The sequence below is a fragment of the Chinchilla lanigera genome, unplaced genomic scaffold, assembly GCF_000276665.1.
Source record: "Chinchilla lanigera isolate Chin_1 unplaced genomic scaffold, ChiLan1.0 scaffold00044, whole genome shotgun sequence".
Classification (NCBI taxonomy): Eukaryota; Metazoa; Chordata; class Mammalia; order Rodentia; family Chinchillidae; genus Chinchilla; species Chinchilla lanigera.
In genome coordinates, this window is record NW_004955445.1 from 10000459 (window position 1) to 10017427 (window position 16969).

The window sequence follows — 16969 nt, forward strand, 5'->3', positions numbered from 1 at the left end:
CCACCACGCCCGGCTGCACAGTCTTTAACGTTGCATTGTCACAAAGGTCCGCTGCTGGGCAGCACTGTCATAAACACCTGCCACAGGCCATGTCCAGCTTCTTTCATTCATCAGTGGCATTTATTACGAGATAGTCGGCAGGGAACAAGACGGCAGGAGTCACGGCCCTTTCGGAGCCTCAGTAGTGCAGAGACTAAATCCACAAGTAAGAAATAGAAGAAGGAAAGTACCCTGGGAGACTAGGGAAGTACAGTTATAAATGGGATCCTCGGGGTCTTGCTAGGAGGTGACCTGAAGCAAGGGTAGGACCAGCGCGGGACCCCACGCCCCTTGTCACTCGCCCCGGGTCAGTGGCGGGCAAGGCCCATGGCCTACCGCACCTCAGCTCCTGGCCTGGGTTGCAGATTTACAACATGCTGGTGGAAACAGGGGAGCTGGACAACACATACATCGTCTACACCGCCGACCACGGCTACCACATCGGCCAGTTCGGCCTGGTGAAAGGAAAGTCCATGCCATATGAGTTCGACATCCGGGTCCCATTCTACGTGAGGGGCCCCAACGTGGAGGCCGGTTCTCTGTAAGTGTCACCCCACGCCCAGGCTCCTAAGGGCTAAAAGCTGCAGCCCAACACCGTCACACCCCTGGGTGGCACACAGTTTCAGCGGTGCCACTTGAAAGAGCTGTTATGTCACCTGGGTGGATTCTGACCCTTCTGATGAGACAGGAGGAGCCAGGAGCAGTTAGCACCTGTGACGCAGATTGATTGTGGTGGGGCAGTGTGCCAGGAAATCCGGGCGTGGGGGTCTTCCCAGCAGGTGGAGGGGGTGGTTGCTTCTGGTGGCTGTCGGAGAGGAGCCCCAAGCCAGTGACCCTGAGATCAGCTGAGCCAGCTCCTGGTGGCAGCACAAAGGGGACCATGTTCCTTCCGCGTGAGCCGCTGCCCTCAGCCAGCCATCCTCCCTGGCTTAGCCTTTGTGCTGACATAGCTGACAGCAAAAGTGCTCCGTCTGGGGCAGGGGAGAGCGGAGCACAGCCAGTCATCACAGCTGCAGCCTTGGATCAGCCGGGGTATGTGGGAGGCAGAGCGAGCGAAGGGAATTTGGAAAGGCAGCTCCCCCGCCCCGCGCACGCACTTCTCCAATGCACAGAGGCAGAAGCATGTGCAAGGGTCCGTGGCTTCAGGCGTGCCTGGCTGCAGCCGTTTTATAACGCCATCAAGGAGCTCCGAGTTGGCTTCACCCTCTAGCAGGCTTTTCTTTGCTGGTAGCAGGATCAGCAGCTTCAAACCTTTGGCCGTCCAGCTTAGGGAACTGAACGTGGTTGGAAGAAAAGCCCTGAGCATGGCTCTCGTTCTGGTTTGGGTCACGTGTCTGGCCCTGAGCCCATCACTGTAGCCGGGGCTGATAGAAACTTGGGAGACCAGGTCAAGCACGTCAGGCAGTGGAAGCTGAACAAGGCCAAGTTGGCCTTAGAGCTGGAAGCTGTTGGCCCAGAGCAAGACGTGCATGCTGGCCGGGGAGAGCCATCGCGTCCTCCCCACCCTGGCCAGGGGGACCTCAGCCCCGTGGGTAGCTGGCCGCCGGCGCAGTCTCATGCCTCTTCCTCAGCTCCCTCGCCTGCCAGCGGAAGCTGCTGTGCAGGCCTCGGAGGCCTTGCGCCATGCAGCCTCAGCTCACCTCTCCCAAAGCCTCCAGCTGCTCAGCAGTCTGCAACACTGTGTGTGTGTGTGTGTGTGTGTGTGTGTGTGTGTCCATGCGCATGTGCTTAGGAGGGCATACTGGGGATTCACCAGAGCTGCCCTTGAACAGAGCTACATCTCCAGCCCTTTCTTCACTTTGAGACAGGGTCTTGCAAGGCTTTAAGTTGCCCAGGCTGGGCTCCAACTTGGAACCTTCCTGCCTCAACCTCCCAGAGCGCTGGGATTACAAGTGCGTGCCACCGTGCCCGGCTAACTCCTTGGTAATAGTTGAGGAAAGCGCTTCGGGGGAAGTCACTGTCGTACAGATCTCTGCAGGGAGAACGTTCAGGGCAGAGGGCACAGCAAGGATGGAGGGACTCCGAGGCCAGACTGTGCCCAGCCCCAGAGGGCAGCGAGGGGTGGTGTGTGCCTAGAAGTCAGAGGATCCAGGAAGGCCCAGGGTCTGTGCAACGCCGAAGGTGGAGAGCCCCGTGGTGGGGGCGGGGGGTCAACCCAGCGCTGTCGTGTAGGGAGGCTTAGAAGGCAAGGGGGTGAGTGCAGGGCAGGAGCTGACTGAGTTGGGCCCACAGGAGAACTGTTGGGGGTTGAGGTAGCATGATTCAGAGTCCTCACCTGGCGACACCTCTGCTTCTGGCCGCCTCTCTCCCGAGCGAGGCCAGGCGGCCAAGTCCCTGCTCTTCCTGTCTGCTCAGGAATCCCCATATCGTCCTTAACATCGACCTGGCCCCCACCATCCTGGACATCGCCGGCCTGGACATCCCTGCAGACATGGATGGGAAATCCATCCTCAAGCTGCTGGATATGGAGCGACCAGTGAACCGGTGAGGGGGCGGAGCAGGTTCCGGGGGAGGGACACTGGGCTCCCCAACCAGTAGACATTTAGGGCTGTGTGGGTCTGGAGGTTTCTAAGAGTCAGGAGGTGGGGTTCTAGGGCCCCCTGTGCTGACCACTGGCCTGCCGTGGAGAGGGAAAAGGGACCCTCTCCAAGGCTGGGGCTTCCACCTGGACTGGAGGACTGGGTCACAGCTAAGCTTATGCAAAGCCTGAGAAGACAATAGCAACAGCAGAGCCACAGGCGTTCGCTGTAATTGATCCCTTGTTATGTCCCAGGTCTTGTTCTAAGCGCTTTACAGGGGATGCTGTCATTTCCAGTCTCACAGCAACTCGGCGAGGTAGGCAGTTGTATTACATCCGTCTTACCGTCTGGGAGTTTGAGTCCCAGAGAGGCCGAGGGGCTTCTCAACAGTCCGGATGCAGCTCCAGGAATTCGGACTGTTGCTACGCTCCGTGGCTTTAATGATGGGGAGTGTGACGGGAACACGTTCCTAGGTGTCCCAGGCGGCAGAAGGGAACCGCAATGGTGATCAAAACATAGGTGGGAAGGGGGAGCTGAGCCATAGGGGGAAAGGCAGGCGGCAGCGACATCTCGTGGCCAGTGCTGGCACTGCACACCAGGCCGCTGGCCCCAGGCGTTACTTCAGCCTCGGGCTTGCACTGTTCCTCCTTCCCTTCCAGAGTCTAGCTCTGAGGGGTGCTGACCAGTTCACACTGAGGCACCTCCTTCCAATTAGAGGCCAAGTGAGATATTGGAGTATAAGTGGGTATTCATGGGGAACAGGAACTGAGTTGGAGGCCAGGATCCCTAGGAGTCAGGGTACAGCTGGTAACGTCCTCTTGGCCTCAGTCTGCCCATTTAGGAAATGGGAAGAGCAGTGTGGCATTACAGGGAGCGCACACTGCAGGACCACAGTTACAACTCTAATGAAGCAAAGGAAAAATCTGAAACGTAATTAACCGAAGTGCAGATGGCCTTGGCACCCCGCCAGGCAGGGGGTACACACGCACGGCTGGAACTTCAGACCCCAGTCTTGGCCTGGCGCCGGGACTGTGGGCCAGGCTGGCTTGGGAACAGACCCTCCCCCAAGAGGAGGAGATGTTGGGGAGGGGCCCCAGAGAAGAAGCTGGAGCTCGCCTGTTTTCCAGGTTTCACTTGAAAAAGAAGATGAGGGTCTGGCGGGACTCCTTCCTGGTGGAGAGAGGGTGAGTTCTGGGGCATTAAAGGCGGCGGGGGGCGTTCTTACGACCTGGAGGCTGTGTCCAAAGCCGGTGACACGGTGCCTGTGGTTGATGCAGTCTGCATCTGGAGGCCATATGTACCCTGTGACACGTCTTGCCCAGCCTGGATAATGTCTTCCTTGTCCGTTCATTTATTGCCAACTCAAGCCTTTCAGGAGGTTTCCTATAAAATTCCGAGTTCTAAGTCTTTTAAAACTCGGCAGCTCTGGTCAGCCGGCCCCTCGTCCTCCGAAGTGAGGGCGAACCACAGCCCCAGGCCCCTCCAGAGCTCAGGCCCTGCCCCACTCCCACAGCAAACTGCTCCACAAAAGGGAGAGCGGCAAGGTGGACGCCCAGGAGGAGAACTTCCTGCCCAAGTTCCAGCGCGTGAAGGACCTGTGCCAGCGCGCCGAGTACCAGACGGCGTGCGAGCAGCTGGGGCAGGTGAGGAGCCCTCTGCCACCCTGCTGCCCCTCCTTCTGGCCTGCGTGCGCCCCCCACCTGCCGAACCGCGGCACGCCGGGAAGCTCACAGCGGGCGGTCCCCTTCCCCGCAACTCCTGGACGCTGTCCGGCCGGAGGACAGTGTCCTGTGGCACGGGCGTGACAGGGTTCCTCACTGTCCAGACTCCCGCGCCAGGGTCCCAGCAGGTAGCCACAGGCATTCACTTTATGTTCAGCATCTTCACTTCCGTGGTTTCCTCTTTGTGGCTGGTCTTCCTTTTCTAGCAGTCATAGGAAATGGTTTCTAAAGGCGAAGTGACCATAAGAGAACTATTAAGGTAGCAGTCAGAGATGGCAGGAGCTGACTGGCTTTTCTGAGGCCTGGAAGGTTGAGGGGGGCTGTAAAAGCGCACAAGGCTCAAGGGGCCGGGGAGGAGCGGGAGCAGGCTGGGGCAGGCAGGCAGGAGGGCATGGCGCCTGCCTCACACTGAAGGGGTGTGAGGGGCCGGAAGCCATGCACGCCACATTGACCACCGGGTAAGAACAGACTGGTGAGGAGGTGGGTTCCGTAAGCAGGACCTTCAAGGGCAGGCGGGGACAGTTCCATCGCAGCTGCAGCTCCTCCCGGCTCTGACCAGGGCAAGTCCCTCTATGTCTCTGCGCCTCGTCTTGAAGAGGGCATGATGATAGCACCCGCCCAGCAGGGTAGAGCAAGCTGCATTTAAGAACCTAGTGCCCACCACCCAGTGCTTGGCATAGGGTAGGTGCTCAGTAACCAGGGGGAACAGATCCAGTTCTTGTCCTGGGAAGCTCACGTGAGCATAGGACAGGCCCTAAATAAGCAGTCAGCGGGCCAGAGCAGGCAAAAGCAGAGGGGAGAGAATCCTGCTGCAGGACCCAGTGGGGGTCTAGCAGGCTGGAACCTGGCAAGAGCATGAAAATCATTCAGAGGGAGCTTTAGGAAGTGGTTATGTGTAGTTACCTCTGACCAAAGGCGAGTCCGATGAGTACATGGATACCCTGGCTCCCTGTACGGACCTACTGCTTGGTGAGGGGAAAAGGATTTTACACAAGGTGGTCAGGGAAGGCATCTGCAAAGAGATGACACAGAAGCAGAGACCTGAAGGATGAAGACTCCAACTTCAGGAAGAGCTGCAGAAAAGCGTTCTAGGCCACAGGGACAGCACGTGCCAAGGCTCTGTGACGGCAGCACATTTGGGTATCAGAAGAGAGTTCTGGAAAGCAAGGGTGGAGCAGCAGGAGGATAAGATGCCGGAAGGGGAGGCAGAGGCCAGATGGTGCAGGGGGCAGAAGACCAGAACCAGGTGCTTGGGCCTCTTCCTAAAGACAGGAGCTCTTGGAAGGCTTTAGAGGGACGAGCTAACCTGCCCTTGTTAGACTCCTCCAGCTGTCCCGTGAGCAGGGACAGAAAGGAGCCGACTGAAGCAGCCAACCGGGGGTGGAGGCTGTAGTAGCCTTGTGCTGACGGCAGCCGCCACGAGGTACAAGCAGTGACGGTGGAGACGAGCAGGCACTTGGCGGCTGTAGGGGTGGGTAGGGCCTGGCAACTGCTGGGTATGGGCAGGGAGAGGGCAGTCCCTGGGTTTGGGGACCTGGGTGACCAAGGCCCTGGTGTCTGAGACACTGATGTGCCTTGCAGAAGTGGCAATGTGTGGAGGACGCCTCGGGGAAGCTAAAGTTACACAAGTGCAAGGGCCTCGTCCGGCCCAGCAGCAGCGGCAGAGCCCTTTCCAACCTCGTGCCCAAATACTACGGGCAGGGGAGTGAAGCCTGCGCCTGTGACCGCAGCGAATACAAGCTGGGCCTGGTTGGACGCCGGAAGAAGCTCTTCAAGAAGAGTAAGTGTCAGCCGGGCATGGTGGCGCACGCATGTCATCCGAGCACTCAGGAGGCTGAGGCAGGAGGATCATTGCGAGTTCAGGACCAGCCTGGGCTGCATCGCGAGACCCTGTCTCAAAAAGACCAAAAAAAAAAAGTGTCACAGCCTGGGCAGAACTGGACAGGACTGCATTTTGGGATGTCCCATTTGTTCAAACAATTCCAAAGGCATTTGCATCTTTGACCCAGTATCATTCTAAGAGCCAGAAACACAGCCAGACTTCACTTGAGCCACCCATTCCAATGGGGACAGCAGTGACACCACACACACACACACACACACACACACACACACACACACACACGGGCTGCTGCAAAAAGTGGGGCAGAGGGAGTGTGGTAGGCAAGAGCCAAGATCAGATATGTGTGAGCTGTCAAAGACGAGAGAAGCAGGAAGCCTGCTATGGGCCTGGCTCAGACACCTGACCAAAAGCCAGGGGGTGCGGGCTGCGCTGTGCCATCAGAAGAGGAAGGAGTTGGCTTCCAGGAGTGGCCTGAGTGGACAGCCATCAGGCCACACTGCTGTAGTTGATGCTTATTCTTCACAGGTTCCGCATTTGCAAATTCTCCTGCTTCTAAAATTGATGTGTAGCCCCCGAATCGATGCTTGAGGCACCTCTGAGGTGACTAGGCTGCTTTGAGTTGTTTAGCATGTTCCTGGCTACAGCCTTCCTCGTTCCAACTCTCACGCTACACGAAGTGTCCTTTCCGCGGTCTGCTTAGTGCCGTACATCCCACGCTTTTCTGCCTTGTTGGGCAGTTTCACCCTTTAAATGTCCCCATATGCATGCTGAGGGACTGGCCAGGTTGCTAAGCGCAGGAAGTCCACGATGTGTCTTACAGGGAAAATACGTGGTGTAAGTGAGCTTCCTTCAGGCGGAGTTGCTGTGCTGCTGGCCGTAAGTTCAAGGGTAACGGATCCGCAGCATGGATAGAATGTCTCTACAGTGAAGCACACTTACAGGGCTGTGTTGGTGCCTGAAGTGTCGTGACCAGAGCCACAGGAACCTAGCTCCATATGTCCACCGCGCCATGGGTCAGTATTAAGTCGGTGTGTGAGTGACTTCACAGGGCATGAGGAAGTACTGTAAGTTATGAGAGGAGATGTTATCTGGGACAAGGTGGGAGAGCTCCATCAGCTGGAGAAGCTGCCACACCCCCTAGAGAGCCCAGGAGCGTGTGGCAACCTGAAAGCCAAGGAGCAGAAGCAAGTAGGATTCTTCTGGCCCTGGCTGGGAGGCTCGGCCAGGCCGTCACACGTGACTGGGTACGTCCCATCCTGTGGCTCAGGTCCTCCCCCTAAAATAGAAAGGATGGTCCCTGCCTGCCTTGCGAGTGGGAATGAAACTGCTTTAAAAGTGCATGAAGCACTCCTGGATGTTGATCAGCTGACCAGATGTGTCCCCCCACCCCGAGGTAGGCAGACTCTATGTACCCATTTCTCAGGCTTCCTCACCCAAGGACAGCCAAAGCCTAGGGACTTGTAAAAAGCATATAAAATGTACAGTCTTCACCATTTAAGTTTCCACCTCAGCGATGCTGAGTAATTCATACTGTTGTACAACCAGCTTCCAGAACTTTCTGTTTAGTTCTGTCTGTGTTAAACACTGTCTCCCTAATCCAGGTCCCTGGCCCTACCCTTCTGCTCTCTGTCTCTACCGTAAGGCACTGTCTTTGTGTGACTGACTGCCTGTTCTCATTCTGTGTAACATGGGTCAAGAGTCACCCATGTGGCAGAATTGTCTTCCTTTTTGAGGCTATTGGGGGCTTGCCCCAGTCTAATTAGAGATGTGGGTGTACTGTCCCTTTTTAGCTCCCATGGACTGTCCAGCCTAGCAATAGACACTTTTGTCATAGAGATAGAACTTTCTGGAATGACCCCACTCCTGCCTCAAGCAGTCTTCCCAGTTGATGTCCTGTCACATTTCCTCATGAGCAGATTAGTAACTACTGAGCCTTTCCAGCTGAATGCAATGATCAGTTTTTCCAGATTAAATTACATAGCATCTCTTGGCTTCAATATGCAGCACAGATCATCTTTAAATAATACAAGAACTTGAGGTTAAATTAACCTTCCCCCACCCCTTGTCCCATGCATGGTTAGAAGGAAAATGCAAGAAAATAAGCTGACATGTGGGTCAGCCCTGGTACAAAGTCCTTGCCTAGGGCAGCGTGACCTCAAAACTCTGGCTTAGATGACTCCGCAACAGCCCTGTGAGCAGGGCCAGGGTGACCACTCCTTAGGAGGGGTGGGAAAGTCACATGGCTGATCTGGAGACTGCAGTCCCATCTCCTGCCAAGAGGCATCTTGTCCCCAGGGGGCTCTGAGCAACATCTGGAGAGTTTCTGGCTGTCACAATTGGAAGTGACTGGGGTGCTGCTGGCACTGAGCAGGCAGAGACCAGGGATGCCGCTAACCACCCCGCCGTACACAGGATGCCTCCATGAGCCAGTTAACTGTGCTGAGGCTGAGAAGCCCTCCCTGGGCAGCTCGGGCCCTGGCCCACCTCAGCCCGCTGGGATTATGGCTGTGGTGTGCCGAAACCAAGCAGAGCCAGCCAACCCAGGACAGACGTCCTGAAGAGCGGAGGGCGATGGCCATCCCGAGACGGTCCCAGGTGGCCGATGTTTACTGTTACTCTCCCAGCGCATCTGTAAGCAATACTGAATACCAGATGTGAGATTAGAGTTGAATGTGAGAGACTCTGACTTGAACCACGGGTGAGTGAAGATTTAAACAAATTAACACATCACTTCCCATGGTGAAAAGCCATGGAGGAAAGGCAACAATACTGTGAGCAGGTGGAGGTGTGCAAATGCAGATGGAGCAAGCCTGGTGACCAGCCAGAGAGCAAGTGTTAGTCAGAAAGAGCTTGGTGAGGGCCAGGGATATAGCTCAGCAGCAGAAGCGCCTGCCTGGCAAGCGCAAGGTCCTCAGTTCGATTCCCGGTACCAAAAAAAAGGAAGTACTTGGTGTGTCCCAGCCACACAGCCAGTGTGGCCTGAGTGTGGGGTAGCCGGTCACACAGGCTTTGCAGGCCCATTACTTTGGGCAAGGATGTCACAACTGCAGTCTCAAGCCCCCAGAGCAGTGAGTCAATGCCAGCTCACCAGGTAGTTTTGTTTCATGTCATCCTCCAAAGGGCCCTATGACCCGGGCACCATCATGATACCATCACTGCTTGGAAGTCAACTGAATCACCATGGTCGCACATGGAGCCAGGATTTGCACCTGAGCAGTCAGGTCCTCCAGCCTAAGCTCCGGGACACTAGGATTTAAGTCCCAGTCCCACCTCGTTTGCGTGGCAGGAGGTTCCTCTGAGGCCCTGGCAACAGTGATGCTGAAAGGTGAAGAGCAGGTATGGCTGCACTCCAGGAAAAGTCATATGGGGCTGTTACACCTGGGCAGAGTCAGACAGTGACTAACTCAGGCTTTACGGGTCTGTGGTCTCCGCCTCAGCTGCTCAGTTCTGTGACTGTACTGAGGTGAGCAACTGAGAGCAGCTGTGTTCCCGTGGAGCCACACTTACACGCACATAAAGGGCGAGGTCAGGACCCGCGGCCGTGGTCGGGAACCCTAGCCTTCTAACTAGGAGACAGATGGTGGAAAGGTGCAAAGCAGCTAACCCCTAAAGGTGCAGATAGTCTGTTTCATGACAACACGGGCAGGGCACGACCTGACGGCACAGGAGAAGTTCCTCAGTGCTCTGCCCCAGGGGTCTTGGCTACAGTGAGATAAAATGCCCAAGAGAAAGCTGCCCAGAGGCAGTAACAATCAAAGCTTTGCCAACAAGGGTGAGCCTCCCCAGCAGCCCCGGAGATCCTCTGGCCTTATGACTCAGGCACAAGGAATATGAGAACTGAAAGACACAAAACTTTTGACCCGAGGAGTGGGGGCAGCAAGACAGGATCCTGGAGCCCCGGGGAAGGAGAGGCCTTTGTCCCTGCTGCATTCGAGATGCCACTACCTCCTGCCTCCAGCCAGCTCTCCTCGGTCGCCATCTAGTGGTCTAGGCTGGTAACTGGCTCCAGCTCCTTCTCGTGAAACTACATTTTGGAGAGGGTTGAGGTACTTCACTGCAAGCTGAGCCACACAGGAATTAAAGTTTTAAATCAAAGGGCAGAGTTTTAAAACTGAAACCCCTAGCCGGGCGTGGTGGTGCACGCCTGTAATCCCAGCGCTCGGGAGGCTGAGGCAGGAGGATCGTTGTGAGTTCAAGACCCACCTGGACTACAAAGTGAGCTCAAGGCCAGGATGAACTGCGTAGCGAGACCCTGTCTCAGACCAAAAAAAAAAAAAGAAAAACTGAAACACCTGACAGAGACTAGAGAACCAAATGCCATAGGTTCTTGCCTTTCCTGATCCTTTATAACTAAGAACCCAGTTACACCTTCTATTTTCTTTTCAGACGCTGGAAATCTAAATTCCTATCTGATCACTACCACTTTTTTTAATATTAACAATGTCACAACTTTTTAGTATTATAGAAGACCATGAAGCCCAGGGCCTGACTTGAGCCTGCATGCCCCGCCTTCCACAGGCAGGCACACACCCCCTGCCCCGCAGTAAAGAGCACCTGCGGAGGAAGTCAGGCTCGGCAGGCTGGTGACTCCCTGACCACCCATTTCTGTCCAGATCGCTGCATGGCTCTTTTTTTTTCCCCTACTCCATATCTTTATATCCATTACTTTTTTCTCCTCTGTTTATTGAGGCGAAGTTCATATAAAGCTTAGTATTTTTACGGTTTTGTACAATTTAGGAGCATTTTAATACATCCAGTATTGTACCACCATCTCCAGATCTGAAATATTTTCATCACCTGCAAACCTATGAAGCAGTGACGCTGGGTACCTCTCCTCCAGCCCGAGCAACCACGAGTCCGCTTTCTGCCTCTACAGGCTGACCTATCCCGTGTGGTTCACATATGCAGGACGATACCGTGTGTGACTTTGTGTCTGGCTTCTGTCATATAACATAATGCTTTTGACATTCATCTAGCCCGGTGGTGGCGAACCTATGGCACACGTGCCGCAGTGGTCTGTTCTCAGCGAAAGCACTGAGAGATTCATCACCACCGCTCCAGGCTGCGGCATGCAGCAAGGCTTCCTTCCATAACTGAACGCTCCTTGCTATGGATGAGTCATAATTTTCTCTCGTCAGTTATTTCTTAGCACGAGGACTTCAGTCTCCCCAATGTCATTACCTTGAAGTCCTCTCCCTGGGGCCCAGGAGCTGCTTCCAGGTGGATAAACTTCATAAGCTCACAAGTCCCGTGCAACACTAAGCCTCACGCTCAGCCTTACCTTCAGGAAGGATCTGCTGCTTGAAGGGACCTGGCCAGCCGTTCCCAGCCTCCCTAACGCAGCTACCCTCTGATGCCCGCAGAGTACAAGGCCAGCTATGCCCGTAACCGTTCCATCCGCTCCGTGGCCGTTCAGGTAGACGGCAAGGTGTACCATCTAGGCCTGGATGCTGCACCCCCGACCCGCAACCTTACCAAGCGGCACTGGCAGGGGGCTCTCGAGGACCAAGAGGACAAGGATGGTGGGGGCTTCAGTGGCACTGGAGGCCTTCCAGACTACTCAGCCCCCAACCCCATTAAAGTGACCCACAGGTGAGGGTCCAGGCAGAGGTTGGGGGTGGAGGAGCAGCTTGGGCCCCTTTCATGCCTCAGGGCCACACATGTGACACTTTCTCTCAATCAGGTGCTACATCCTAGAAAATGACACAGTCCAGTGTGACCTGGACCTGTACAAGTCCCTGCAGGCCTGGAAAGACCACAAGCTACACATCGACCATGAGGTGAGCGTAACGGGGCAAGGAGCACACTGTCAGGCACCACAGGCTCAGAGGCACTCAGCGACTCACCATCCTCAGGGAGGCCCGAGGCAGGAGAGGTGAGGGAAGGTCCGTAGAATCCACAACCCGGGTACAGGAGCATCAGTCCTAGCAGCCCCCTGCAGCAAGCTGTCTAAGGAAGACAACCTTGCCACACCATACCCCTGACCCACAAGCTATCTCTACCACAGTTAGGCCTTTGAGCACGCCCGGGAGACACAGTACACCCCTCAGTGGGCTCAGCGGGTTCTCAGGCCGGGACAGAATGACTTACAGCTCCTCACAGGGGCCTGGTTAGCGGGAAAGGAATTGCCTTTACGCAGTGGAAGAGCCTCCTCAGCACCCGCAAATGCAGGCAAATCCATGGGGTCCAGGGTACAGAGGAGGCAGGGCTGGGGCAGTCAGCAGGCCGGGCCCTTCTCACCCAGCCCACTGCTTCAAGGCCTCCTCTCCTGCTCCCTCCTCAGATTGAAACCCTACAGAACAAAATTAAGAACCTCAGGGAAGTCCGAGGTCACCTGAAGAAAAAGCGCCCAGAAGAATGTGATTGCCACAAAATTAGGTGAGGAGTTAGCAAATGGCCCCGTGCTCCCGAGTATCATTCCTGGAGACAGCATCACCTCATGTTACTAAACCCTTGCATTCTTCACCCTATCCCAGGGTTAAAAAAAATTAGTAATTGATATCCGCATTGTGAGCCAACTGGGAACACAGTACATACAGCCCGCAGGGGCCCAGATCACTGCGCTGCTCACAGGAGGCAGGCTCTCCCATCCAGCACTGGCTCGAGGCAGGGGAAGCACCTTTTAAAAGCATGTCCTTAAAAAAAATAAAAGCACGTCCCTTGGAAATCATCCAGGTGGCTCGAGGTCCACGTCACCACAGGGCGCCCCCTGGCTTGAGGGACTGAAGTCCAGAGCAGCCCTATCCAAAAGAACTTCTCCCACAAGGGTGGAAATGGTTCTACCTGCACTGTCCAGTGTAGTAGCCACAAACCACAGCGTTTTCCATTTTACCTAGTGTAAGCTCCAACAGCCACAGGTGGCCAACAGCTCCTGAACTGGACAGCACACCTGCACCATCTTTGCTGGCTTCCCAGAAAGGCTTCCAAAACAACACATCTCTAGTGCCGGCCTGGCTAAGTTTAAGATGAAGCGGGTGGAGGCCAAGGCTGAGCCACCTAAAGCCAGGCTCAGGTCCTAGTCTTGGCTAAATTATGACACCACCACTCTGGCTAAAGCCTTCAGCCAGGAGCTCCCAGCCCCCACATGGAAGAGCCAGCTAGGCAAGAAGCTGCCACCCTGGCGACAGCACAGTACCCTTCCTACCACCACCCCACAGCGAGGGGCTGGGTGGGCAGCAGTGAGTAAGCGAGTCTTAGGACTATAGTCTGCATGTGCCAGGGGCACTCTGCACAGCTGTGACATGGTGCTCTGTTCCAGCTACCACACCCAACACAAAGGCCGCCTCAAGCACAAAGGTTCCAGCCTGCATCCTTTCAGGTAAGAGCAAATAAGGCAAGCTCCAGAGAAGAAAAGCAGAGGTCCTCAGGAGGCTGCCCAACCCTAACAAGACAAGGCAGCCCTGGCTTTCCCCGGGAGGTGTGTTGGCTGTCCTTAGAGACCTCTGACTCCTGAGCCACACTGAGCAGGTATCCAGCACTTTGTGGTTAGATGGGATTGCTGGAACCCTGGGAGGGGAGGGCACAGGGTGTGCACAGGAGTCCCAGTGGCTTTTTTCTTGGGAGCTACTGAAGGATGGTACATGAAGAAAGAAGCCCCAGATTCTAGTCCCAGCTCTTCCTGGCCCGAGTGGTGAGATTTGGGGTCCTCTGTTGGAGAGGTCACAATCTAGCGCTGCACATGGAAAGGAAGACCAAAGCTTGGGTCACTGATCCCTCAGTGGTCCAGTGTTGTGCAGGGTTTTTTTTGTTTTTTGAGATAGGATCTCACTATACAGTTCAGGCTGGCCTTGAGCTCACTATGGAGCCCAGGCTGGACCGGAACTTGTGACAATCCTCCTGCTTCACACTCCCAAGGGCTGGGATTACAGATGTGTGCCACCACGCCCGCCCTTGTGTGGTTCTTTTGCTCCTAGGAAGGGTCTGCAGGAGAAGGACAAGGTGTGGCTGCTGCGGGAACAGAAGCGCAAGAAGAAACTTAGAAAGCTGCTCAAGCGTCTGCAGAACAATGACACGTGCAGCATGCCGGGCCTCACGTGCTTCACCCACGACAACCAGCACTGGCAAACAGCACCTCTCTGGACATGTGAGCAGGCTGGGGGCAGGCACAGGACAGGGATGGGAGGCTGGGGCCCACTTGGCATGGTAAGTCACCTACGCCTGGCTTGCGAGGCCTCACTGCCTTGCAGGTCTCTCAGAAACAGGTGCCAACATCAGCGGTCTACAGGTGCTCCAGAGTGTCACTTGGCATCTGAGGAAGTGGCTCAGGGGATGTCCCTGACAGGAATCAGCTTCCGGACCGGGCTTCTTCCTTCAGACACATTCAAGGCATGCTCTCTCTTCCCTTGGCAGTGGGGCCTTTCTGTGCCTGCACCAGTGCCAACAATAATACATACTGGTGCATGAGGACAATCAACGAGACCCATAACTTCCTCTTCTGTGAATTTGCAACTGGCTTCCTGGAGTATTTTGACCTCAACACAGACCCCTACCAGGTACAGATAACACCAGGAGAAAGAGGGATATGAGTTACACCGACAATGCCAGGAGGTCCCTAGCTCTAGGAGAAGCAATGATAAGCTTCCAAGTCCCACTAAGTGCCTAGGACAAGAGGACTGAGTTCTGAAGCCAGAATCTAGGGAACTGATGTCTCATCAGCCCGCCTGATTCCTGATACATTCGTTACCCTTTGTCCCCCTTAGGCACAAGCTAACTTCAGGGAGGTTCCCTAAGGAGGACCACACACTGAACACCCAGGCCTACATACAAGGAACGTGCACGTGTGCCATGCACGGTGCTTAGTGCTTCCACATTTTAAACCACTAGACACACAAACGATCAGAGGGGTCCTGAGCCGCATGTAAGATGAAAATGAGCAGAACAGTGGATATGAGCGCCCTTGTACCGTGACAGTCACTACTGAGCTGCAGTACTAGAGCCGTACTGTAGTGTGACCTTGGCGTTGCCCAACCATCAACCTTTTAAGAAAAGTCCAAAGTAATTATGTTAACTTTCATTCTTAACTCTCAGCGGCTCAGCTGCTTTATCTGAACGGATTACCATGTAGGCTACCAGTGGTGTCCTCAGACAGGTCACGCTGTGTCACCAAAAGGGGTGGCGGAGGATGTAAGTGAAGCAGTCACTAGTAGCTCCCAGAGTAGGCAAGGGCCCAGTCACTTACCAACCCCTTCACAAAATGGGCCCTTTTCAAACTAAAGGAAAGTGAGGCACTTTGAGTGAAGGGTATAGACAAATCCAAGGCTTGAAAGGGCTTCCAAACTTAGTAAGTTTCCTGACCAGTAGCTCCAGAAGCTCAACAGTACTTGCACAGATGTGGTTTAATGTGGTTTTTATTCTCGTACGAGTTCCCATTAAAGGACCTGGTAGGAATAAAAGCTAAATCACCACCTAACTCTTCTAGCTCTTAGAGAAGTGGAAGGTGGGATGAGCCACCTCTCAGCTGCTTTCTTGGGAGCCACTGCTTCTGGCTGCCTGGAACAAGTCCCCTGGGGGGCAGAAGCACAGGAGGCAAGAGTCCCTGGATTCACCTTGGTGACAACCTGCCTTTTTCTCAACCAGCTGATGAACGCAGTGAACACACTGGACAGGGAGGTGCTAAATCAGTTACACGTGCAGCTCATGGAGCTGAAGAGCTGCAAGGGTTACAAGCAGTGTAACCCCCGGACTCGGAACATGGACCTGGGTGAGTAGTGCTGGGGCGAAGCCTGCGGAGGACAGGGTAGCCATAGGAAGGAATTACTTCAGAGCTCACCAGGAATTGGGAGATAATACAATTCAACATGGGTCATCATCTGGAAACTTAAGGCGCCCACCGCCAAGCAGTCAGCTGGCTTCTGATGCGCTGTGCTTCTGTAGAGAAGAGTAGCTAGACCAGTGGTGGCCAACTAAGGCCTGTGCTGCACTGGGCTATTACCACTGAAAGCTGTAAAAGGTTGGCCATCACAGATCTAGATGATTTATACAGAAAACACAGAATTCCTTCTCGTTTTTGTTTTCTTTGTTCATTCCCTGGAAATCGCAAAGATGAGTATACTCTGACCTCATGGGAAGAAGCCTCTGGCTTGAATGGAGAGAGAACAAGATGATGTTGTACAATGTAACCACCACAGTTTCCCTCAGATAAGAGACTAGGTCAGGGGTGGCCCCTCTAGGAAGTCATCTTTGAGCAGAGTCCTGCAGAGTAAGAAACAATGCACTTTTAAACCATGGAGGGCTGGCGTGCTGGGGATGTGACGGGCAAAAACAGCCCAGTGTGGTCAGAGCCGAGGCAAGGGAAGGTGGTGGAGAGTGAGTGTGCCAGAAACCATCCTATAAGGGGTTGGTAGGCCACAGCAGGAAATTAACTTTATCCCAGGTACTTCAGGAAGCCAATGGAAGGTTTAACCCCCAAGCAGCAAACAGCCTGTATTAAATGGAGGGTCAAACTGTATGGGTTAAATAGTGACAGCGCTTATCCAGGGAAGATGGTAGGCTGGAGATCCAGGTGGTGAAGCCCATAAGAACATGGTGGAGACAGCAGAGGTAACAGAAGTAGAAGTTACCTTCAGCTCCTAGATTTTGTGTGCAACAAGAGCAAAATCAGCAGTTCTAAGTTCAGGATGCTGACTATATCTCTTTTCTAAAAAAGAGAAAACCTAGCCAGGTGTGGTGGCGCACGCCTGTAATCCCACAGCACTCAGGAGGCTGAGGCAGGAGAATCGCCACAAGTTTGAGGCCAGACTTGGCTACACAGTGATTGCAACTTATCTCAACCCCCCCACACACACACACAAAAGAAAACCCCAAATGGAATGGAATCCATTTACTTACTAGTCAAAATGAAACACTGA

General features: G+C 54.6%; 1 protein-coding gene across 1 annotated transcript in view; it reads left to right on the plus strand.

The window, feature by feature from the left end:
• Sulf2 (sulfatase 2) overlaps positions 1–16969 on the plus strand; it is a gene marked incomplete in the record, with an annotated part of 101020 nt that overhangs the window by 80987 nt on the left and 3064 nt on the right. Inside the window, 12 exon segments of the mRNA XM_013518265.1 lie at positions 405–580; positions 2395–2523; positions 3686–3742; positions 4072–4201; positions 5861–6059; positions 11486–11714; positions 11806–11902; positions 12406–12500; positions 13381–13440; positions 14036–14205; positions 14472–14614; positions 15699–15822. Of these exon segments, the coding sequence (XP_013373719.1) occupies positions 405–580; positions 2395–2523; positions 3686–3742; positions 4072–4201; positions 5861–6059; positions 11486–11714; positions 11806–11902; positions 12406–12500; positions 13381–13440; positions 14036–14205; positions 14472–14614; positions 15699–15822 (1609 nt within the window).